Below are 26,564 nucleotides of genomic sequence, written 5' to 3'. Positions count from 1 at the left end.
CTGTGGGGCTTTTGTTTGGTTATTTTTTTTCATTTTGGAGAGTTGTTTTTTATATTTTTTAATGAAGGCAGTGGCAAGAGTTGGAAAAGGCTGAAAACTCAGTCTTATGGCACAATGATAAAAGTTCCTATGTCTTTGTATTAAAACAAGCAGGTAGAAACTACTCTTATTTGAAGAAACTCTCTTTAAAGGAAAACTGAGAAGTACTGGCTGGTTTTTATTGTTCTTACTAGAAGTTGCCTGACAAAAAAATTCTGCCTTGTTTGTGAAACAGAATTTCTTGGTAAAGCATTCTGGAAATGCAACATGCATATCTTAAGACAGTGACTAATTATTCCCATTATTATTTCCCTGAAGATAAGAAGCCTTCACTTGCTAATGACTGGTTTATTTGCTGAATACTGTTGGCCTTAGATACGATGATGAATTATTATTTCAGGTAAATCTAAATGGTACAGAGATAATAACATTAGTTCTTCCACAGACCAGGAAATAGGAAAAAAATCAGATCAATGTTGCTTTTAATTTAAAATAGCTGGTGTGTCTCATCCTCCTTTCTTGAGCTTAGGAATACTAGAAAGCAAAGGAAACACTGCAATATGAAATACTGCAATTATAAAGGGGAAAAGTCAGTGGATAAATCCAAGGCTCCAAGCATTGCAGAAAACTAACTAGAATTTATATTGGATGCTGCCATCTTGACAACATGCTGATGAGAAAATACAGTAACAAAGTTTGTATTTAAAAGCACAAAACCCTGGTGGGTTGCAACACAGCTGTAAAGGCAGTTAAATCCAGATACACGCCTAAAAAACAGACGGAATGCTGAAATGGATGTTTTAATTGGTGTTTTTCACAGTGAATATTGCATTTCATAACTCCTTCCCCTGGTAGTGATTTCAGAAAGGATTAACAGAAACAGCTACTTGCTTACACTGTACTTTCTTTTCCTTAACACAAGGCATAGAAAACTCAAGTGCCAACACATAGTGATCCCTGGCCATCATACAGGATTTAGATTGTCCCCTTCTCCTCCCTCCCATGGTGGTCGAGAGAGGTGAGGGCCACAAGCAATGTCATTCTCTTCCCATGTACAAGTGAAGTTTGAGCCAAAGGATGACAGCAAGATAGAACACAGGGTGAGTGTTTCCTTATTTCGTGTTAGAAAGCAGTTTGGGTCTCCTACCAATGGTTGGGGTTTTTTGTTTGTTATGTTTTATATATATATCTATATATATATCTATATATATATATATACACATATATATATATAAATATAATTTTATATTTATAGTTATATATGACTAGGTTTGACAGCTCAAAATCAAAATTTCCATTCCAAATGAGACTATTAAATTCTTCTTTGTATCCCTATAGGTAACATGCAGAAATACTATACCCTGCTTGTAGATGGAAATCTGGTCAATCTCAGACCAGTGAGCAAGTGTGCAAAGCTTTTCCATTGAGAGCTTGAGCCTTGCTGTTAATAGAGGCAGGGGAGCTCCATGACTGCAATAATGTCATTATTTCCTTCTACCTGTGTTTGCTTCGTGCTAATTCTCTGGAGCTAATACATCCACCTACATATAATGTACTGTTTGAATTAAAAGTTGAATTAAACAACCAACAGTACTTCTATATCCACTGAACATCAGTGCCACTGACTAATTAACTTACCAAATGTCATTGAGACTCGAGGCTGTAAGCGCTGATTAGAAAATGGGGGGTAGCCAGTCCTGGATGTTCAGGTTACACACACAGGAACATCTGTCTTATACATGTGCAAATGCAGCCATTATTGCTATTAACAGAACAGGGAGAGGAGGAAAAAATTAGTATTAGGAGAAATATGTTGCTGATGCTGTGAGCTTTCTTGAACACAAACCTCAGGTCACACAGCACATCCTTCGTGCATGTTAATGGTTATTACAGCCATGATCCAGCCTCCAAGGCACCCATAGCCAGGGTAGCTCAGTTTGGAGATGAGCTCTGATAGATTTTTAGCTGCTAATCCCTGCAGGACGCGGTGGCCTTGCATCATAGGTTTGCCAAATGTCACACACCACACGAGACTTGCGCCTTGCCACCAGTGGTGATTACATACTTGCCTGCATGCTGGGCCTGGCATTCCCAGCTCTGGCAGCAAGTCGCAATGCTTCTGCTTGGGGACCCCAGCACCCAAACGGGGCTTGTGCTTAAAGATGCCCAGGAGAAGAACTGCCATTGCCACAGCCCCTGCCAGGGGGGTTGATGCTGGGGAGAAAAGTGAAGACAAAACTAATCATAGTGCAGAGCAAAAAGCCTGAGTGTTCTTGTTTTGAGTGTCAGGGGTGGAGATTAGTGTAAGCGTGGACTGCTGCAGGGCTGTGCTCTGCACCTCACTCTTCTGCTCAAAGCTGCCACATGCCAGGTCAGTCAGCACTGACTTGCAAGAGCTTGCTACCCACATGTGCATGCAGGTATGCCCTCAGCTGTGGCCTTCACACACAAGTCCCTACCTTCTACAGAGACATTTCACCTCCTTGATGCCCTTGGTTTATCCCTCAGCTGCTCATTTGCCTTCCAGAGTCATGTTAGTCCCCGAGAGGTTTTTTCCATAAAATTTCTACCCCAACATTGACCTGTCTGAGGGAAGGGGATGTGCAGAAGGTTGCTGGGTTTAAAAGTGCTGATGGGGGGGCTATCAAGCAATGATCCCCTTCAGGAGCAGGGAATCTTTTTACTTCAAGTTCTTGCAGGACTTTCCAGAACTCCAGTGTTGAGAGGTGCACAGTAACTTGTGCTAACTCACTGGAAATTGAGATCTGTCAGCCATTCAATTCTCTAGCCACTTTTCTTTCCAGCCTCTGCATCTACAACTATTGACCAATCAAGTCCAGCCTGGTTTTTCTCATTTGTGAACTGCCACACTCGGCTGAGTCATCCTGGCCTTGTTCACACCACATCACCAGGACTAATGGCAGCAAGCACAACCAGTAAGAGTTATGCCTGTAGGGTTTCTCCTTTTCAGATGAAAGCACTTCATACAAAATATTTCAGCAAAGAGCAAAGAAAACTGAAGCATACTTTGGAGTGTATCAGAACTGGCAGCAACTTATTAGCCTGAAGGTAAAGCAACTGTATTGTATTGGGATTATTTTTTTTTTAAGAAAGGAACATTTTTGTTTACAGAGTAAATTTTGCTTTTGAAGTTTTGTTAAAAATGTAAGGACTGTTCTAAAGCATGCTACTGGCCTGCATTTGATTAGGATTCCTTCCTAAGACAGATGAAAGGACACTCTGTTCAACAACGTGTTGCTGAAGGGGTTTCAGTGAAATCCCAGCAACAGGAGTAGGAAGCATATGTTTTGGTTTAAAATACTAAGGAAAAGAAACTCATTATTGCTTCAACTTTCACTCTACCTGCATTTTTAAATGCTCCTTAGATTGTCAGTGCTCAGGAGAGAAGCAGGAGAGTCACACAGTCACCACAAAAAGTCTAACACAGTGTGGGGTGAACTTCCATGGCCCACAAATACGCCTGACAATGGTTTGAAGGTTCCCAGTTCTGCTGTAAATCTACACCCTAGCTGACCCCATCCCCTTTTTGCTAGGCATACATACATGCTTTGGTTCAACTTCAGAAAATAAATACAAGCAAGAGACATCAGGTTTAACCACTAGAAATAAATAGTTCAAATACCAGGGAGAGGAGTGTTGTCTCACTCTGTAGAAGTGGTATTCACTCCTTTTTAATGTTTTGCGGGTGTCTAATCATTCTCCATTCAAGCTGTAGGCACACTACAGTGGACTTAGACCTTCCAGCAAGTTTCCCTTCTCTGATCACTTTTCACAGACCCTTTCAAAGCAGTCCACAGACACACACGGCTCAGGAACTGTTGTGTGCAGAAAAGGAAACATGAAATGATATAAGAAAGGAAAGGAAAATTTGCAGGAAAAAGAACAAAAAGGCCTGAATCATCTGCCAGATAACACATCTCATGTCACTCCCACATGCCGCAATCCATCACGAGTTCAAGTGTTGGAAGAAATTTTGGGTTTCTTCCAGGATAGCAGGCAGGGTGAGGATCACAAGAGCACCCCACACACAGCCAGTGAAGATCACTGCTGAGGTCTATCCTGTGCTGAGAAAATGGCTGAGGAAAAATACCCTTAGGAACAGGAATTGCCAGCATGGCAGTCCCTTATCCTTTAGAAGTGTAAGAATACCGATGTTCATGCTGAAACCCCCTATGGGATCTGCGACCAACTGCTTTCAGTCACCTGCGTACTCACAAGATTTTCCTCCTGTATGAGTAAATGGTTTTGTTTATGCACATGGAATCATAACCCTCAACATCAAAGCTGTGAAAGAGAACGTAGGGTTGGGCAGAAACCTCTGGTGAGCAGGAATGTCAGAGAAGGGGTGACCTGCCCTCTCAGCCCCTGCAGGAGAGCCCTGCATGCTCACAGCCTCCAACATACCTGCATCTCTCCCATGCTCAGGTAAAAGCATCAGAGCAAGTCTTGGGACCAGCCCTCACTATCTCAGAAGACCTGGATAAAATAATGGTTTGATGACACAAAAAAGACCTGCCTTTAGCTCACACCACCATCTCAAAAATAGTATTACCTAGTGACAAGCAGAAACAATCCAATACAGACTCCTGCTGCAGATTCAAATTTGTTCAAAAATGCTGCATTTTGCTTTGCATCAGCAGGCTTCATGCTTGGTAAAGAATTGCTTCTTCATCAACAGCTAGAAAAAAAAAACAACAACTATTCCGTGTTTCTACCTCCTGTCTTGTCTTGTTCACAAGTAGTGTGAGTACTGGCCCATTTCTATTAAGATCATACTCCTGAATCTGTGCATGACCAAACCCCAGATCTGAACAATCACAAAGCTACACCCTGGGGCTGGAGTTTCCTTAATTGTTTCCCCAACTGCTTTCCCTAGGTCCCCTTCTTAACTTAGATTAATACGAGAACTACACAGTTTTAATAGCCACCATCACACAGCAGGTATCTCAAGTCTCCAAGTCACCATTCCCACCATAAGATCAAGCACTTTGGATGGCAATTTCTAACCCTTTCTTGAGGACCAAGAAAAATATGCATCACCAGTGTCATACAAATGTATTTACTGCTCCAGATATAGTCAAAGGTTTTTACTTCGCACATGCAGCTGCCCTTCAGAAGACTGAAATTACAGGGTTTCTCAATCCTAGCCTCTCATCAGCATGGGATGTAGGCAAACTACCAGGAAGTTTCCCTGCCTGTTATCAAGCTCCGCTACTGATGTTCAACCTCTTCCACTAGAGGCTACAAACTGTCCACAAATCAAGCAGCTGGACCTCATATCTGCATTTGAGCTTTATGTTTAATAAGCTTTTTACCACATTCCCAACCTAAATATAGGAAAGTCTTTGCTCCATTTATATGACATCACATATGCAGTGATGCACTGCATAAATAATTACTTCTAATACAGTGTGTCTAAGGACAGACATCACCTTCCCAGAGCAGGGAGGGCACCGTGTGTATGAGAATGTGATCCTCACCAGTCAACAGTACAAACCAAGAAACTACCCAAGCCAACTTCTAGGAAGTGCTATGGAGTCCTTGCCATTAAAGCTTTCGGGCACTTGGGCGCTCTTGACAGTAACCCTGTCCTAGGGGTGGGCCTCCACACTAGGCCAGCTCTTTGCCATGAGAGCCAGTGGCCAACCTGGTGGTTCAAGGCACTCACTGGAAAGATGGCAAAACACATCAGCGCAAAAGTGTTTGCTCCAGATTATGTAAAGTCACACCTGTTTATCTCAGCAGACTCTCTAATAAAAGGGTTATTGCACCTGAGGGGTAGAACTCCTCCTCAAGCCCAAACATACTTACCTACCACTTCTTTGTCCAAGACCCCATGTAATCCAGGAGCACTCGAATGATCTAGTGATATCCAGACAAGACGCTTCAGACCTCTGTGAATATTGGATAGAGGGGGCTGAATTGCTACACAAGACCATTAATCTTTGTGGACATGACACTGCATTCTTACGTCATGCAACTGCACACATAGTAGAAACTAATTCACATTTTATTTGCACCAACACAGCTCCTGCCAGAATTAAGACTTTTAAACAGAACAGACAATACCACCCTTGACACTTCACAATTGTTGTCCAAAGAGACCGCTGCCAAGGCAGGAAGTTCTTTACTTAGAAGTAATCACCAAAAGAAATCAAGACCCTGGAGGCAAAGGACTGGCTCTGTACTAATGCAGGCAATGCTCTATGCTTAAGGAGGCACTTCCAAAGAGAAGGAATATGAAAATCTGTATGATATCCTACAGCACAAGAAAGACTCATGGCCTCTGGGACACACGATAAGGACAAGACTGCAATTATGAGCAGACATAAGCAGCAAGTTCTGCTTCACTGCTGAATACCTGCTGTTCTCAAAACAAGCTACATCTCAACAATGTCTTATACATCAGTGCAACTAAAATTTGAGTGCAAAAATTTTAAGTGTCCAGATACTCTAAAGAGGACAGCTATATAAAGAGACCTAGAGAACTACTCATGGTTCATGGGCTAATTCTGAATACTTTTAATGGATTGTACAGATTTCTACACCTGGTTTTATGAATTACATTATATTCCAAATAGACATGATGCCATCTGGTAGATGAACATGTATCTTCTGCCCTGTGACAAAGCAACAAGTGATCCCATAAGGCTCTCACTTATAACTCTTAAAAAGATGTATTTCTTGTCTAATTGCAACATGAAAGAGTTCTTGTTAAAGGAAGTAGAATGCATCCCAAGTTTTGCACATAAGGCTCTCAAATAATTTTCAGACACACTAGGGATCATATTTCAATAGAAGGATATTCCAATTACACAAAGTTGACTGACACATATTACTTTTACTTTCCAGTGTATAAAATCTATTTTTGCATTTAATCCTATAGAAATATGCCACAAGTAAGAAACAATGGATTAGAAGCTAGGCAGAATCCCTACCATATAAACTGAAGGCAAAGGGTAAAAACAGAGATGGTGAAGTCTCAGCTAAAACCTTTCATATACAGCAAGAATTCTACTACATTCCCTTTCCTATACCCAGGTACACTAAGTTAGTTATATTAACTAACAACCTTTTAAAAAAAAGTTTAAAAAAAACCCCAATCAACAAACCAAAAGAAACAAACAAATCACATCAACTTTAATCTGTGCACTTCCACCTGAAGATGAAAGCCTGAACACAGTAGGCAAAAAGAAAATCCTGTTTCAAGGAAAATATCTTCTCCAATATTCATGTATCATGCATTAGAGATTCCTAGGACTGAACCGCTAAGACCTGCATACTGCTAGAAGCTTAGGGATATTGTAATTGTATTATCTGATACAAGGAGGATATTTTCGTATCAGGCTACCTGAAAACCTGAAACTGAACAAAAGTTCGTATCAGTCGTCTACTACAATTCATTTTGCATTTAAAACCAGTCCACAGTCAGATCAGTTCCTTTCAGCAAGGCAAAAGTTACAAACTAACAACAGTGTCATAGCGATGATTCTTCAGTCTTCATCTTTTTTGTTTGTCCATTCGAACCATGTTGCAGATCCTGCCTTTTCTTTTTCTGCTGCTTTAACCTTTCCTCTTTCCTCTGTAGGTAGGCAGCCATGTTATCAAATGAAGCCTTGTAGAGACAGCTGTAGTGGCTCTCTGCGCCAACAAAGCCTGCAATTGGGCAAAGCAAGAACACAAGACAGGTATTAATTCCCTTAGCAGTCTCACCAATTACTTCTGGCACTGTAATTCTAGATAGTGCATTTTAACTCATCCACTGTGGTCCTATCCACTTTATTAAATATCAGCATTTACAGTGCGTAAGCCTGATTTGTGTCGGTAAGCATCTGTTCTGCATTCACACAGCCAAGCATAACCTCCATTTCTAGGCTAAAAAATTTGCACAGAGGCAAGCACCTGACATTCAAGCAAAGAGGGCACGCAGCTCTCCTTACATGTTGAACACTTGCAGAGCTTCAAGGCTCCTCTTCTAAAATGACCACTGTTACCACTCATTGTTAAACAACCCCGTTGGAGTTGTTCTCCAAGACTGAAGCACTGCAAAGGGCATCTGCTACCTAACTGTCCTTAGCTGACTTGTCCCCTACAGTAGTAACTTAAAAGAAGCTCACACCATCTCCAAGACTGTAAATTTAGACAAGTTTAACAGGGAACTAACTACCATCCAAAAAACCCCAATCAAATTGGTTCTGTAGAAGTCCACATTTCTAAAATTTGTTAAGAGAGGTACCTGACAAAGCCAGTTATCTCTAGTTCTCTTTGTATTCCTACCTTTTCCCACTTCCAAAAGTTCTTGATCTTAAAGGATCTTAAATGCAAGGAAATCCAGTATTTGCTTGGGTTTGGTCCTGAAATTAGTGTGCTGCTCCACAGTAATGTACATACAGAATCCCCTTGTTTGTTGGTACATAAACAAAACAACTTTCCCTCACTGGTACTCAGCAAAGCGCATGCCTTTACTTTCAGGGTCTTGCACTCGCACAGTAACCGATTTTTTGGCTTTTGGCCCTGGGAGAAATTGCGTGCTGTCAGTTAAATCCTACAGAATCATTGATCAGATGAAACAAGTTTATAAAAGGATGATATGCAGGCATTAAGACTTGAGTTTAAACAACATAATGATCACCTTTTTTAAAAGAAGTAACTACCTTTTCAGGCACTAATTATGCTCTGGAATAAGTGCTCATCTAGTGTGCCTCCCCTTACTAATTAACAATAATAGACCCTGTCATCTGAGCAGTCCTCCTTTCCCAGCTGCAGATGCAGCCGGCTACCGTGTGCCACAGTAATTTGCTATGCTAGCTAATTATGCTGAGAATCTCTTCCCCTGCCTGCTCTTTTTACTTCTCTGTTGCTCATTTTCACTCAGACCTCATACTTCTAATTATGTGCCTGGCTGTAACTATCAAGTCTGCAACATCCACATGCAAATACTCTCCCTTCTAAAGAAGCAGATTTCTGTTAAGGAGACTTTACATTAGACTGCACATTCCTGCAACTCTTCCATCTATATGGGTGAATCACCTTTATGTATGACCACCAAGAACAGACCAAGAAAACACTGTAACACCTTTTTTAAGCAAAAAAGTTCCCAATCTCCCAGCAAAGTACAGGAAAAAGATTTCAATTAATCATCTCTCAATACAAAATGAGATATCCACTAACACATACCCTTCTCTACCCTGCAGCCATAATTTCAGCCTGTAAACAAAGCTGGGTGTTTTTTAAATATAAAAAATCCTTGAGACATAGGGTGCTTCTGAACTAGTAAACCATGAATTATTTTTCTGCCAGAGACTGGAGGTGGAGCAGAAATCAAGAACAAAATGAACCAATCCTGAAACCAATTGATTTCATCCCTGATGATACAATCCAGGGTCACACCCTACAGCCACAGCAAGCTCCACATAATCTGCCTAGCCAAGGTGGACCCAAATGGCTCATCTTTACAGCAAAACTGCTCCTCCCATGGCTACTCTATTCTTACTGTCTCCACCGCACTTCCAAGCATCACGCCCAGGTAAGTACAACAGTATTCAGTATCACAGCAGTAAGACAGACTGCAGCAGCCCCGTCATAGGGTGTTTTGATACATCCCTGTGATAAGGTGCCTACGTGAAACAGTTATAATGCTATAATTCATATCTTAAATAACTACATCATTTTGTGGAAACAGTAACCCAAATGCACTTCATGATCTACACTAACTTCCATACCATATGGAGTGATGAAACTGAGAAAACTGAAAGATTAAATGACTTTAACAGCCAGCTGAACTGATGTGAACTACAATTTTCCTCCTGTATCTTATGCTTTAGCTGTAAAAATTGCATTTCCTGGGCCTTTAGGTCAAATTTCTCACCTTCAAACACTGTCCAGTTGTCTTGAAGATATTTTGACATTTTCTGTAATCCTTTGTCATCAATTACAGGCTGGGAAAAGAAGGAACACTGCATGATATTTTGGGAATAATAAACAATCTCGTGTTTCACAGCACACTGAAAAATGCAACAGCTCTCAGATGGATACAGTGAAAGGAGTATGAGTGTAAGCCCTCTGTGATGTCTTTCAGGCTCCTTTTTTCCAGGACTGCTATAGAAACCTGGCCCAAGATCATGTGTTCTGCTAGGGAAGCTTTGCAGCTTGAAGGAAAAGAAAATGGATTCCCTCTTACTAATCTGTGAGGAAAAGGAATATCACAAGGAACATGTAAGGGTCAAATAAGTTTCATTTAAAACCACTTCAGTACTATACCATAATTAGCTGGGGACTTACAGGGATAACCAGCGAGTTTCCCATTGTTTAACAGACTATTACAGAGAACTTGATAGCACATCCCTCAAATTTGACCCCCTATTCTCAAAGAAAATAATCCCCTAATGCTTCCAGAATGCCTTGTCCCCCAAAGGATCCCTCAGAGGCAGGCACAGAGAGGGCTGCATGGAAAGCATTCCTGAGCAAAGCACAAAGGGATTTTGTTGTTTTGTGGGGCTTTTAAATAATCAAGTGTAGCACACAGAAAGCACAGGGAATGGTTTAAAGTACCAAGTGCAACAGCTGACAGCCACTTCACTTGATCCCGCTACGCCAGATGTTAGCTTTACCAAAGAGACTGGTATTGGTAACAAGCTCTCAGCAGCTTTGCATTATACACAGGTGAGAGGAGTAGAATGAGATGTGTATATATGAATTTCACCCGGTCTCCAGACATAGCAAAGTGTGCCATTTAGCTTTCAGCAAACATAGTTTACTTCATTTTTGCTATGGCCTCAAGACAACACAAAACATTCAGGACATTAGCATAACAAAAGTATCTACCTTCCACTGTCCATCACATGGTCTGTACAATTGAAGAGGAGCTTCACTGTTTTCCTCCAAAATCCATAGATCTCCTGTTTCCTCAAATGCAATGTCCCAGATTTTATGTGTCAAAGAGATTTTCTGTCTGTAAACTAGCTGCTGGGCAGTGGCATCAAGCTGAAAGATGTAGACTGTGGGAATACTTTTGAGAGGAAAAACTTAATTACCATTATTACCAAATCCACCTACAGCCACCACTTGTACAGCAAACTACAAACACCCACTTCAATTCCAAACAGATCCAAAGCAAAGTCATTAGGAATTGCCAAAAATACTCTAGCACTTCAAGTGCAGTTTGCTTACATGATCTGAGGCAGAGGCTGTAAATACCTAACACGTAAAATGGCTTTTCAAGTGTTATATGAAAGAAAAAGCAGTCAACACTGCCTTTTCTTTAAAAGGTAGTAAAGGGAATTTCATAAGGATTACTAAGGATTTATATAAGGAGTGTTGCATCACAGCACACTGGCCTACAAGGCTTCCCTTCAAGGAACATGTAGCTGAGCACCAGTCTAAATAAACCAGGAAAGGAACTACATGCCGGGGAGGAGAGGAGGGAATGAGAGCAATAGGAAATCTTGACATGGCTGAAGAACAGGACTCTGGCACTGCACTGATCTCCACCTCTCCCATCAGCACACACTCACTCCTCTAACAGCCACAGCCTCTACGTGCAGAGGTTCCTAACCACCTTTGGACAGGGTTGCCTACCAGACCCACATGACAGCACTGTTCAGAAACGCTGGGCTATGGAACTGGAAATAAAAGCTGATGCGGAGCACAGTGCAGCCCCTGGGCTAAGTGACTGGGGCACAGCCCTCAGCTGACATGGCTTCCGCTTCCAGGCCCAGTTTGGATGTCCACACAGAAGGCATGATGGGGAAATAGCTAAGGCTCCTTGCTCTGGCAAAGAGCAAGTCCACTGAGGGTACAGGGGGCCGATTTCACTGTACAGGCAGCTCTGGCAATCTCTCCCTGTCCTGTTGGCAAGCTTTTGTCAGGAATGAGAGGGGAAGAGGGCTTGTCCACCCCTGCAAGACACTCCCCTGCTGGCTGGACCTGTAAGGTTCCTCAGTGCTTGAGACCTTCAGGTCCCGAGGGCTCTCTCCTTATGCAAACACTTATGTTTGAAGCCAAAAGACAAGACAGCCTCCCCCCCCCTGTTTTGAACTGAAGCAATGCTGTGGTTTTAAACAGAACAGCTGAACCCATTAACAGGAGCAGGATACAGTAACAGAAGTCTGGGTGCTCCATTGCCACAGCACCTTGAGCAAAACGGGACCCTAAACACATGGGTCAGGCACAGCAATTTAGGGAGACATCCTCAGCATTGAGCAGAGCTCTCACATCCTAGCCTTGTGTTTCCTCCCATAAGGAAAAGGCACCACAAATTCTGCAAAACTAAGCTGGGTAACCCTTGCACTCACCTCTGCACTCAGACCAAGTACAGAAAGGATTCAGAGGCTCCCTGTGAGGCCACAGACATGCCTGAGACGCTCGAAGATCCACACTACCAAGTACTTCAGGCTAGAGCAAAGTTAGGACAGCCAGCAGGGAAAGCTGCTCTTGCCTTTGCAGGAGCTGTGATGATTTTAGCCATTATTCCACTTATTCTTACCAGTCACAAAGAATGGCAACATAACCACCTTGACAGCAGTAGGTTATTCTTGACACAGGGTATTTCTATTAGGAAAAGAAAAAGAAGCATCCTTGTAAGTTAAGACCATTTATGGGCAGAAAATTCACATTCCATTTCATGTCTTAGCCTGTAAAATTTAGCAGATGTCTTAATTTACAGTAAGTCAAGCAATTTAATTACCTTTAAACTGTAGTCAAGTATATTTTTGTATCAGTGTTTGCTGTTTTATGAAGTTCTCCAAACTTCTCCCTTCACAGCCATCCAAACAGAGATCAAATGTAAAGGTTTTAGTGAACTACTCTTAATAGACAAACTAGCAGATGAAGGAAAAGTACACCACCTTCAAACATTCTCTCCTGCAACACTAATGGCAAAAATATCAACATTAAGCCTGCTCAGCCAGGATATCACACTAGCATCTTAGAGATTATAAACACAAGCCATTAGCTGCTATTATGTTTGTTAAAAAAAGATGGTGATGCATAGCTAATATCCTTGCTGCACTGTCTCTGTTTTCAACCTGCGTCTGGGTAAAATCATACTGCTTAACAGAAAATGTGTTCTGAAGAACAAGGCAAGACTGCCTGAGGCCATTTTCCTCATTAAAACAAACAAACAAACAAACAATCCCAAACAAAAAAAAAATCCCACATCCAACAACAAAAACACTCCACATCACACTCCTAATTTAGATGATACACAGTTTTATCAGAGAGAATCAGAGAAATACCTTTGCTGCACAAACTATACTACTTGAAAGATATAACAACTGATTTGATGCTCCTTGAGTGGAAAATAAGAACTTGGGAGGAGCAGAGAAACTGCAAGAAGATGCCTGAGGGTGCTTTTTCAAAAGTATCTTTTATATAATGGGAAAGATGAAACTGCAAAGGCAAAAGGCTGGTTCTCAGGTATATTTTGTAAGTAGCAGTAACGTCAGCACTTCTGATTGATAAAACCTTCCTACTAGTGAGTTAAGCCCTTTAGGGCAGGGAAAATACATCTTCTTGAGGATGCATCTGAGTTCTGCCAGCAGTGTCAAGTCCTCGTTCCTTTTACCCTCTTTCCAGCCTTCACCCTTCTTGATAACATGACACTGGACACTAGACAGAACCTCTGGTTCACCAGATTAAACTGAATTTGGGAGTAACCACAGGATTTTACCCTTTGAGCTACAGGCTGATATATAGGCACTGTCAGGGTGCTTGTTTTGGAATTTTGCAATCAATGTAGGAAAGCAAAACAAGCTGTACAGCTTCCAAACATTCAAGTCAGTAAGTTTAACACCAGAAGTTATTTTGTCAACAGTACATGATGCAACTACTAAAAGATAAACTAACTCCGGGAGAGAAAGTTAATTAATGCTATAACTATAGCTGAAAACCAGGGTTACACAGTGCATCTCCAGCACACAACACAAAAAAATAAAATCCATTGTGTGATACAAGTTCATGGAGGGGAAGCAAGAACAGCATGCACATGCTTTTCACTCACATACTCAATTGCCTGTTTGGACAGAAAAGGAGCACTTTATAAATAAGATTATCAAAGGATGATATGTTTTATAATTCTTAGGAACAGATGAGACTAATATCTTGCTACTCTGCAAAAATACTAAGTTGTTAGTATACATTTAGCACTGGGACCCAGGACCCTTGTTTCATGGGGACATAAAAAATGCTTATGGGTCCAAATACCAGGTAGGATGAGTGGGCTCAATCAGAAAGGTTCTCTGCAGCTAATACGTCTAAATGTAGTTATTGCAGTATGGAGCCTTTTACACTACAGCTTTAGAGTAGAACTGGCAGCTTCTATTGTAAACCATCAGTGGATTCCTTAGACATTTAAGGGAACAAGCCAATAGAGAGATTTATATATATATTAAAAAAAAACCCAAACATGTGAAATTTATTTCTAATAACAAAGCTCTGCCTCTCTGCCTGTCTCATGACAAACATGTGGGGCAAGTGCAGCGATGGGAAGTGCCCACCTACACAGCTGCATGCTTTGTCAGAGAGACAAAGGGTTCTGTGAACTTGAAGCATGCAGCAGCTCTTCCCCACCCTCACTGGGGGAGGGAGGAGGAAGATTTTCTGATTTGAACCAAGTGTTATTCCCAGCTTGACAGAGACAAAAAAATACATCTTCTTTGCAAGCTCTTTCCTTTCCATGTGTGGTTAAGTGAACAATCAGCAAAGTGAATGTAACCCCCAAAGTAGTATCTAGTTCAGGGACAAGACTATGAAATAACAACATAAAGGAGAGCTACAAGAGCAGTCTGTGATAAACAGATGTTCACTTGATACTCTCTGAACTTAATTCAGCATTTATATGACACTGTCATCAGCCTGCCAATACCTTAAAATTAACTTTTGATGTCACCTGTGAGAAAAGGTGACTCTATGAAAAATTAATGTACTGGAGCACTGGGGTAGAGTTGTGTAATTCATGTTCTGGACTTTAAACAAGCTTCTGCTGTCAAGAGGATCAGATGAGGTGACAGCTCTGAAGCAGGAAAAATATTTATATAGCACTACAAAATTAGAGAATTACTCCCATTCTAGTGGGAAAATGAACTGAGGATCTGCAACCCACCAGCTGAAACCAGTGCTACACTGCTCAAAACCACTCCTACATTCCCAAAACAGACATATATTCATCATCTGCCAAGCAAAATAAGCCCACATTTATGTGCTCACATGACCCATCATTACTGATGATTCCATTATCATTGTCTTCAAGCTGTGTTTCAAGCTTCAGTGCATTCACAGTGGTTATCAACAGTAAAAATGAAATGCAATGTGAAAGAATAGAAGAAAAATACTTATATCCCATCTGATCTTCGATTGCCAGAGTTGTCTGCAGACAGCATGCTAGTTGCAACATACAAAGTGCTGACTCAAGAGTTTATTCCTTTAGATTTACCCTATAAATGTCACAATAGATGGTGAAGATGATCTTTGATACACCTGGATCCACAGCACAACTAAGTGCTACCACCAGACATCATCTCTGGTATTTCTAGCACTATGATGCCAGCAAAACACAAGTCTTCTTTCCCATTTGGTCCTGCTGGCCATCAAGATAGTAACTGTTCTGCGAGAAGTACAGATTGACAGCTGTGTAGCAATACAGCAGAGATGGCAGTGCACCACATTAAGGTTTAAATCTGTCTTTTATCTGTCTGTAATCACTGGGATGCTGCCTGATCACCGTTCCAAGTGTGTACAAAGACAGATGAGTCTTCTGCACCCCTCAAGCATCATGCAAATCTAGTGTTATCAAAGACAGATTTTTAAATTGCCTGTAAAAGTGGACAGTAAGCAGAATTTCAGATTCAAGGAAGAGGCCAGCCTGAGTCTTCCAAGACCACTGTTAGGAGACAGATATCACAGTGGATAGAAGTGCAAATGCTGCAGCAATACAGTTTATTAATTGCTGTGTTATATTTATTAACCCACAGTTTGTGGGTTTTCCCTTTCTGTCATTGCTTACTCACAGCAAGGTAAAGAAGCTGAACAGAGACACCTCAGTCAAAGGGCAACCCAAGTTTCTCCTGAGAGACTCCATCAGCATAAAGAGTATCCTATGGAAAGGTCTTATCAGGTGTGTTAGGAGACAAGGCAAGTATTACTAACCTACATTCAAAAACATTCTAAGAGAGTTGGAGATAATTTTTAAAATCAGTTCCTGCTTGCAGGAACAAGTTTTTTTCCTGTAACGTTTGTTAGTTTTTCTAATGCTAACATTTTTTTTATAAACTTATTTGTAAGTAATGGAGTTAAGATTCGGTGTGAGATCAAGCACCATTAATTTACTTACAAACTTTACTTAATTTACAATCTTACTAAATGCTAAGCCAGTCTAAGCAACAGGTAGCATTTTTTAAATTATTAATAGGATCCCCACTTCAGAGCTAGTAGCTTACTAGTCTTCAAAGATCCAGTAAAGCCAGAAGGCAAAGTATTTTAAAACAAAATCATTCTTCCCTCCAAAAGAAATGCCCTGCAACATTGCTACAGACATGGATTTGATGACTATTAAAACACATTGTTTCAACAAAGCACTCTCATTAGCTACTTCTGAACACAAAGATGTTGGCTTTGAAACTCCCCAAGACACACACTTCCAGGAGGCTATACATGGTAAAGTAATTTTGTAGATTTGCCTCAATCTTAATTCTCCCTTCTTCACTCAAATTCTGCTGCACCCAGACTGTTAAGAGGATATCAGATAGGTGGGCTCGTCACCTAATTTGGTACACCCATTTTTTGCTTGTGAAAAAACCCAGCAATAGCTACTTCAAACATTTCAAATGCTAGGCTCAAGCTGAAATGAGCCAGAGACCTTGTGAATGTGTACAAGAGGTCTCTGGTTCAGGTGTGCTTTGAAGTATACTTTCAAGTTCAAGAGTAGGTTAAATTGTCCATATAGATACTACCCTGAATTCCTGCTAACAGGAACTCTAGGCCAAAACCAGGATGTCCAGTATCTAAGGTCTGAATGCTGTGTGCAAGTGGCTGCCTCCCTTGGCTTATGTACAGACCCAAAGTTGTGTATTATTACTCCAACACAAAGAACAACTTGCTGATGCCTTCTGCACAAAAATCCTTGAATTGTCAGGTCTATCCCTAGGAGCTTGGTCCTTCCATGGGTTGTGCTCCCATTTCAGTAACTGGCAATCTTACTAACACGATCAGGCCAGACCTACACAGACAGCAAAGAATCTCTGAGAGATCCCCAGATATGGCTCCTGACTGCTGGGAGAGGCCAAGCACAACATACTCAGACTAACCAAAACCACAATAGAACACAAGGGAGGGAAGACAGAAGTTTTCAATTTAATTTCAGCTTGGATATGAATTCTGCAGTGAATTTGCCTCAAGAGCTATGCATAGCTACAGGCCTCCCAGTCACCTAACAACTAGGAGACTGCTGGGGTCTCCAGAGAAAGAAGCGTTTTTAGAGATTCACATGAAAAACACACCCAGCAGGATGGCTGGTAAAATGAACAACTATTTAACGACCCAACAGATTAGCAGCTGGCTTAATATGATGTACACAGCAGGGACAAGAATGAGTGCTACTTCACTGCTATTAGGTTGTGTGCCAATTCACATGACAAGAACAAAACCAGAGATCAAGTACTACCAGAAGAACTGCTCACATCATATTAGCACCCCAAATCAGAGTAGCACTCCAAATGCGCATGTATGACCCCATTCGTGTACAAGCTGCAAGCTAAGGAGAGCTCCTGGAACATTCAGTTTTCATGTAGAACTCATATTTTAATTCTGGACACTGTCCAGGTTCAGAACAACCCAAAGGAACAAGCCCAGTGTTCTGACTTCACAGGGCAGTACTACTGCACCTGACTCATTATTAATGTTACAAAGATTCTTTTTGCTCAGATAAATCCCAATTTTAACACTTGCAATTCTGCCTATTTTAAAAAAAACAAGTGAAATTTTAGATCTTTCCAGTGTTACAAGGTATTTTCTGGCTAAGAGACTTCTGGAAAAATTATCAAGTGAAGCCTTTATCCAGTGTGCAGAACTTATATTTGGGAAGAATTACAAACATCTTCTTTTGGTCACTGCTTGGCACTTTCCAGAAACGCACGCAAGACACAGGAATGGATTTCAGGGACTTTCTTCCTCTCCTGAAATCTCAGGCCATTTTAACAGTTTCTAGGTCTCCCATAACTTCCAAACCCACAGACAGAAGGGAGGCACTCCTAACAAAATGCAACAAACATGTTTGGGAGTCACAAGGATCAGGAGGATAGCAGACATGGGCATACCTGGTCCGTTTTGGTTGTCTCAGGCCCACAGATGCTACTTAGATGACAGCAGTACACTTCTTCTCCACTTTTGTACTCCCAAAGTCTCAGAGTCGAGTCCTAGGCAGATGGAAAACGACACAAGTCTATTACTAACAGCACCTCAGGTAAAGAGAGGCCACTCGTGGCCTTCAGCTAAATCCTGTTTCCCTGAAGAACTTCCCACAGAAGCTGCTAAATAGTCACTTAGTTAAGACCTCAAATTGCAGATAGAGCATTTTAATTAACATAATTTTCCCCCCTCCATTCTAAATTATTCAATCATGCTAACTTTAATTCTCCTTTTGAAGTGGAAATTGGGTAGCTGGAGGAGTGCATTTCAAGTCTGTCTCAAACAGCACAGTAATACACATGCTCAGCATTTTAATGGCAATTCTTTCAGGTTGCCCTTCTCCACCCCTACTCTTGTTATTATCCAAATTCTCATTTGATTTAGTAACCTCCTGGAGAGAAACTAAACACTCTTCTGGAAAAACAGAGTCATCAAAGAGCATTTGCTAAGAATTAAACACACCCGCACACAGCACTAATGCTAGAGTTGCTTAAAGAATTAGAGGAACAAGAGACAAGAGCCTTAGGGAAACAAGACCGGCAGCTGAAAGCAAGTGCTAAAAATTACTACCATCTTTGTATCGTCACAGAAAACATTATTTGTTTCCTAAGCAGTTTTGGTAGTCTGGGAAACAAAGAATATTGTTTCCCTTCTTTTAGACCAACTCCATGTACATAGTCTGTCCAGGTCTGATAGGACAGCAGGAGGCTATCAGTTTAAGAGAAGGGCTGGCAGGGAGGGAAAGGAGGAAAAATTACTTCAGTCCTCATCCAAGCATTGTATAGCACTGCACTGCACTGCAATCTCTACACAACATGCACTGGATGTACTATGGGGACACAAAGACATAATTCAGAACCAGTCTCACAGGGGAAAGTAAGTGCAAGAGTGCAGAGGGAACAGGTTTTTTTCATCTTAAAAGCTCTAAAAAGATCTGCGATTCTAAAGCAACTCATTCTCAAGACATTCTCATGTGAGATCTGCAATTCTGAGGCAACACATTCTCATTATCATTACAGGGTGGCATAATACCCATTCGCTTCAAAGTTAATAGTCCAGTGATTGAAGTTTGTGCTCTAAAGCAAAAGTTCATGATGAAGAAATACTGAGGACTTTGTGATTTCTCCATCCTGAAGATCTTAAGAAGCTAGGCTTGCTACACAGTCAGTGTCTCTTAAAGGATCTAGCAACAGTATGGCTGAACGCTGAACAGAAAGCTGAGAAAGCTGCATAAGGAGAGAGAGAGAGGGTATGCAGGAAACCACAAGAGATTATTCCAAGTATCCCAAAGAACTTGTGGGAAACACAATGGTTTTAAAGTCTAAATTTTCAAGTACTTTTTTGAAGAAATTTCAATACATACCCCAGAAGCTGACAACAGCAGATCAGGATAGTTGGGTATTACAAGTATTTTGCTTACAAACCTAAAGGGAAAGCAGTCAAAAGTTGAACTCTTTTGCATGACACTTTGGTCTTTAAACACACACAGTAAGAGAAAACACTGATTTTAAAGAGAGCCTTATAATAACCAAAAAGATTCTCCACATTAAGCCAATGAGGAGGAAGAAAAAATATGTCTACAGTACTTAAAATAGTATATATACACACTACACAAACTACTGACCTTCTACTTAATAGAAAAAAACTATTAAACTATTTCCCCACCTGCATTCAAGGAATTCTATTAACTTCCTTCTGACTGAGAACACTGCCATTTAGACCAAAAAACACCAATGGATACAGATTTACCCAGGTAGCATGTTCCACCTTCTTAATTCATGATGCACATTTGAAAGATTAATCAGCAGATGCTTTTAAAACACAGCAACAGTGACGACTCAGCTTTCAGAGTACCACATCTCTCCCACCACAGCTGGGGATCAATCAAAAGCAATCTTCACAAAATTTTAAAACAAGCATGTGGCAATTTCCCATCAGTGTTGACATTCAGTCAGAAACCTTGTTTTTCAGAAGTATGTAATACTGCTATCTGTATCATGACTTGCCTTTGCTGAGTAACGAGGACCTGAACTTTTGGAGTTTGTTACTATATCTTAGCACTCAGCAACTTAAGATGTAGTGACCTGAGCAAAATGTTATCTGAGTGGGACAGCCTTGCTTTTGAAAACGGGCATAACTTTATGGCAATTAAAAAAAAAAAGAAAGAGAAAAGAAAAAAATAGAAGATATCTGGTCACTGTAATACAAGCTTTCATGACAAAGCAGTAATGGCAGGTGCATGCAGGCATAACGGATCCAGCAACTATCACCATGCACCCCACTGAAAGATGAAAACCCAGGAGTATGAAACAACAGTTAGAGCTGCTTTATGTAATCCTTTGTGTATTCATTCCTAATTTAAATACTCAATTTTTAAATATATTTCAATCAATTTACCCTAAGTGCCATTCCACTCTGCAGTCACTAATGAGCTATTTATGCAGACACAACAGCCCCTGTCTAAAAGTGTCTTTCTGACCATCAAGTTCTATACATTACAAAGTACAACTGATACACAGTAGCTGTAAACATCAGACATGGCTCTGTAAACATGCTATAAAAACCAACCTTATAAAAGGCTACTTAGATCTTTAACATGAGTAGTCTCTTGCTTTTATACTATGCCAGTTCTACACAGGTTAGACCAACAAATTATGTTATTAACATCAGACTGACACTCCAAATGAATCTGTGTCCTAAATGCTCTTGTTGGGTAAGTTTAGACAGGTTGCTAACCATATGTCAAGTTCCCCTGTCACACCATATTTCTTTAACTTGTTTCTGATATAGTGAGTTCACTGCACCACGTTGCATCATCTTATGGAAGAATGTGCCTGGAAGGGTGTTGTTATCCCCAGGTAACTCAGTGGCCAGACAAGCAGAATCAAGTGTGTCCTCTGCCCTATGCAGGGTCTCTGCCACCTTGTCACCGTGAACTTCAAAATATAGCAGTGGCCACACAAAAAATCTTGCACACCCCCCTTAGCCTACTCAAAACCCCTAGCAACTGACAACAAAAAACCTCCAAAAGCCCACAAAACCATATAGAGAGATAGGAGGCAAACTCAAGAGACTTTGAAAATACCACAACTGACAGACATTTTAAGCAGTAGAGGGAAATGTCTCTTAAAAGTCTATTTACCCTTTGAGTCTTCCTCATGGGAAAGAACTACTGAGAAGAAAAGGGAAAGTACAGCCCCTCTTGTAGGCTGAAAAAGAAGCCCTGATTAACTGGCTAGAAGACAACCCCTACTCCTATACCAGAACTACTGGTCTTGTATTAAGTCAGAGCACATCCAAATCACATCGGTACAGCTAGCAGATTGCTCTGTTGCCTTCCACTCTACAGATCACTGTAACCAGACGGATCTTCACCTGGGGAAGGAAAAAGGGTTGCCTAGATAGGTGGTAGATGCCCCATCCCTGGAAACATTCAAGGCCAGGTTGGATGGGGCTCTGAGCAACCTGATCTAGTTGCAGATGTCCCTGCTCACTGCAGGAGAGTTGGACTAGATGATCTTTAAAGGTCCCTTGCAACCCAAACCATTCCACAACTCTATGATTCTAAACATAGACCTAACTGTTGTTTAATATGATTTGAGAAGACAATCATTTCATCCACAGTGAAAAGGCACAGTGAAAAGCTGCGCACAATAACTTTTGCACACAACGGACTTACTCTTTGTGTCCCAGACAGTAGGATACAATATAATGAGGAGCCTTTGCCAAGCTGACTCTGATCTTCTCATCTCTGTCTGCAGTTAGGATATACTGGTCATCAGGACTCAGTGCCTGTCGGTAAAGAAAGTTTTAGTGCCCAGTCGTTCAACGTTTGTTTTAATAAAATTCTTCCTAATCAGGAGGGAAAAAAAAAGATAAGCAGTAAACTATCTGTTTCTCCTGACTCTGAATGGCAGGTACAAGCAATAAGCCACACTTTTCCACCAATAATGGAAGCACAAATCTTTATGATAGTAACTTTCTTGCTCACTAAGACAAGAGACATTGCCTGCTGGGTCCAGTGAAAGCCACTGAGCAGAAGTCCCACTGAATCTTAAAAAGAAAGAAATATCACACTGAAAAGCAAAACCGGTGTGACAGACTGGGTGAATTCCCATATACATTCCAAGTCTTCTGTGACTGTAATACTAAAGCTTTGTGAACACTCACAGTCCCAGCATAGATAACCCTTCGGTAAGATGGTTTCCTCACCAAACTCTGCAGACATAAACTCAGTAGGAGGAAATCCAGACCACATACTTCATTTTATAGAAAAGAGAACTCCCAAATCTGGGACATGCAACAGCGAAAGACCCAAACGCAAGCAGGAATGCAGGTTTGTACACTAACTACACGGAGGCATATACTTGCCACATCCAATAGCAAAGACAAGTGACCCAGCTCAAGTTTTCCTTCTGCTTGGGGTTCTGTTATTGAGTAAGAATAGACATCGCCAGACTTGTCTGCAACCAGAATCTTATCCTCTGCAGCTGTAATAATCAGGGAAGTGCCTCGCCTGTTCACAGACCTGAAAGAAAAACAGCATAGTTTGAACAGCTCTGGATGGCAGCTTCAGTAAGTCTGGGATTCAGACCCAGTTAAACAGACCAAGAGACTGGACAAAAAGCTCTCAGATGCAACATTCTTGAAATGGCAGCAATGATAATAATGTTAAGAGACAGTATTGGGCAAAATAGCACTTTTGAGACCTATGAAATAACTAAACTATGCAATAGTAAACATCTGAGGGGTGGGAGGAAAAAAAAGGACAGACCATGAAAGCTGCATGCCTGCATTTTGCTTAGGTACCCTCTCAACTGAACATTTTGCCTAGGCAGCCTGCCAGTATTCTAAAGAAAGACAGTAGACTTTCTTGCACTCTCCATAATAAAAATACAAGCTAAATACATAGCAAAGAGAAGACAAAGAACTAGTAGCAGTTCTTTGCAGCAACACAGCTAAAACCTGTGTTAAAACTATTTCTCCAGTTGCCTCTTCATACTGTAAAAAGAAGTCCTTCCTTGTGAGCCTCAAGGACTCTTCCTCCTCACATCCAGAACCAGAGAGCCACAGTCTCAGGGTACCTTGTCTAGGCAAAGCCCTGAAACTGAACTCTGACCTTCCCTCATCATCTGCCAGTACATTATAGTTCCAGTTGCCTGTGTAGCAGCTAACGGTTTTCTTACAACTTTTTAGATAAACTAAGGACCATGTATGTCAGAAAACAAGTTTTAAAAAAGGTTTAATCATTTCGTCTGGAGAAAGCTTCTGCAACATAACAGCTATTGTTATTACCGCTATTCTTTTCACAATACCTCTTTTCCAAACCCCTCTATGCCTTGTGTGTTAACATAGGACTGTGGACACCAGGGATCATAGGGAATTGACATTTCTATTCACATACTCTGAAATCTGGTAACTGTCTGGAGGAAAAAGAACAATATACTGTCCTTCAGCTAGGAAGATAGAAATTCTAATGCTTTTTAGTGACTGTTTAAAGGAACATTGTAACAATGGGAAAATGTATAAGACAAGAATGCCTACTAACACACTGCAGGCTCAGGCAGAACAGTTTCAAAACAGGTTACCTTGCCAACAAGAAAAAGTCTTGCTCCAAGTTCATTGTACTGCCTTTGATCTTAAACACAAAGATTCAAAAGTTCCCTGTGTCTAAAATGAGCTCACTACAAAAGCCAGCACCACGTGAAACCTTTTATACAGCTTGCCACAAAACACCAATGCAAGTTACATAGCTCAACTTTGGCAAGCTTTTTCTTGTGCAGAGACCTTTTGCTTGTATTCTCAGTTTCCTAACAGGAGGTAGTGACACTCTCAAAAAAAATCCAGCTGTGGTCCTAGTTGACCTTTTAGCAGAAAACTGAAACATCAAACAATTGTCCAATGGCATACTATGGACAAGACATACCGGGCAGGGCAGCAGGGAAGACAGAATGTAGAACGAACAGAATTTGATATTTCTGGTTTTGCAAGTGATTACTTACTACAACACTGGTTAACCCACCAAAGGTCCATCACGTATGCTACACACACAGCCAAGCTGACAGAGACTCCATTTTGGTTTGCAACCAGGGTCTCACATTTGTCAGAGACCACCAGAAGCAGAGACGTCACAAGCTGAGGTACTTTCTCATTAAGTCCTCCATGGTCCTTTTTCACAGACAATTGTCACAAGCAGGAGCAGAAAACTTGTAACTGGAGGACCTCTGGTGGACAGCTACAGATTGTTTTCTCAAGAGGACCATAATACAGAAGGGAAACAGTTGGCAGCATCTCTAAAAGACATGCTTTGAAGAGAGTTCACAAGCTCCCCAAAACATCTCCTTCCCCAAATCAACTGGGACAGACAGTGCACTCAACTGCTCAGTATCCCTCTTACAGGCCCAACCTTAGTGTTCACTAGGAATGGACAAAGTTTCAGTTCTTAAAGACGCAAATACTGTCTTTTGGAATAAGAAATTAGATTATCCCTTCCTTGGCCAATGATAAAAACATCTACACTCCTCTTTTTGGTGTGAGGGACACAACACATCTTGACAAATATCTTTTAATTCCTAGTAACATTATATTTGTTTGAGCAAGTACAAGGGAAAACAAAATTAAAAGGAGGAAGCTTAGTAATAACAAATGGCAACATTCCAAGTACTACTATTTTATAACTCTAAATTAATCAGCCACAGCTCCATAACAAAGTGACATGTAACATCCTGCTTCCTTACCTGATGCTAACACATTCCCAAGAAGGCTTTGTATGGAACAGAACCAGACGTTTGCTGTCATCTGTCAAGGCAAAATAATCTCCTGATGGTGAGAAGGCAAAAGCTAAAATGTCATCACTTCCTTTATCTGTCGGTTTTCCATCCTGCCTAATAGAGAGAAGGGGAACAACAGTTCACAATGTGCGAGTTAACTGAAATCCTCAAGAAGAGAAGGTCATTCTCACACCACCAAGAAGGAGCATGGAGAACAAAGTACAACACCATAAGTTTTATTTGCACTTAAAACACTGAACCAACTTGAACATTAATGAAGAGAAACAAGTCAAGAAAAAGGAAACAGATATAACATCTAAGTCTGTATCACTGCCTGCTTTAAAAAAAAAAAAAACAAACACCAACAAAATAACAACCCCAGAATGCTAGGGTTTGTCCTAGTAAACCTTGATACAAATTTAGGGGAAAAAGGTAAAATTGGCTATAGGTACAACAATGTCCAGTGGCTGAATTTGAGCTAAAAAGAGTACTTTTTCAGATTTTGAAATCTCATGACTTATGAGAATAGACCTGAAGGACTTATATAACTGGTTTGTGGATTTTTTTTCTAGCTGTCTTAGATGGTCTAATAAAAAATGCAGCATTCTTCTGTAAACATCTTGAACAAGAAAAGTCACACAGAATCAATGATTATACTACTGGGGTTTCTCTAACAAAGAAAAAGGCCTAATCTCCCCTCTGGGATGAAACAGAAACAAAAAGATACATACATATAAATCCAGCAGGTTTAGCAAAACCAACCCAGTCATCACCTGATCAAGGAGTCATCTCGTCACTTTCTTTTATGATCCTCACTGCCACATACCCTCAGGAGGAGACGCACATTCTAGGAAAACAGCAGATTGCCCAAGCAGATTTTCTCACCCTTTATTTCCTAAGGTCGTCTTCTCCGCATTGATGCAATCGTACACGAAGAGACTATCATCTCTGCAAACAAAAACCAACACGCTAAAACCACTGGAACTGCAACATCCACGAGCTTAACCACCGAGAGTATCAACTCTTTTGTAACATACTATTATTTCGCGGTTATTTGCGGAACTGACCCCTATCTCGAGGAACCATCCCTCCCAAACAAGCTCCCAAAGTGCTACAGATGTAGCAGAAGTTTAAAACCTTGGATTGTACATATATGCCAAAAAAAATGAAATCGTCATGTGTTGGCAAAGTAACCATGTATTCAGCATATATTTTGCTTTTGTCGGACTCGACGTTATTTGTCACCAGCATGTACCCAGTGCCGCTCGCACCCACCACCTCCCCGCGGCCCAGCCCCGGCAGGGAGGGCTCCGCCACTGCCGGCAACAGCCACAG

At 41.0% G+C, this 26,564-nt stretch overlaps 1 protein-coding gene across 1 annotated transcript; it reads right to left on the bottom strand.

The window, feature by feature from the left end:
- Positions 1-6,061: 6,061 nt before the first annotated feature.
- On the bottom strand, positions 6,062-26,315 carry WDR4 (WD repeat domain 4). Its single transcript, XM_026846428.1, has 11 exons — positions 26,297-26,315; positions 26,115-26,229; positions 25,197-25,343; positions 22,831-22,987; positions 22,139-22,251; positions 19,823-19,883; positions 18,369-18,467; positions 12,545-12,609; positions 10,885-11,068; positions 9,929-9,998; positions 6,062-7,716 (listed from the first exon to the last, which is right to left on the bottom strand). The coding sequence occupies exons 1-11, from the start codon at positions 26,313-26,315 to the stop codon at positions 7,538-7,540; spliced, it is 1,209 nt and encodes a 402-aa protein (XP_026702229.1). The 3' UTR covers positions 6,062-7,537.
- Between the last annotated feature and the right edge of the window lie 249 nt (positions 26,316-26,564).

This window comes from Athene cunicularia (assembly GCF_003259725.1).
Source record: "Athene cunicularia isolate RWA chromosome 1 unlocalized genomic scaffold, athCun1 chr1_part1, whole genome shotgun sequence".
NCBI lineage: Eukaryota > Metazoa > Chordata > Aves > Strigiformes > Strigidae > Athene > Athene cunicularia.
This window is presented reverse-complemented; position numbering and strand designations above follow the sequence as displayed.

Coding starts and splice junctions, on each gene's coding strand:
- WDR4 (XM_026846428.1), bottom strand. Junction 19,884..22,138: donor TACTGTCTGGGACACAAAGA/GTAAGTCCGTTG, acceptor CTTTCCCTTTAG/GTTTGTAAGCAAAATACTTG. Junction 7,717..9,928: donor CAACTGGACAGTGTTTGAAG/GTGAGAAATTTG, acceptor GCCCAATTGCAG/GCTTTGTTGGCGCAGAGAGC.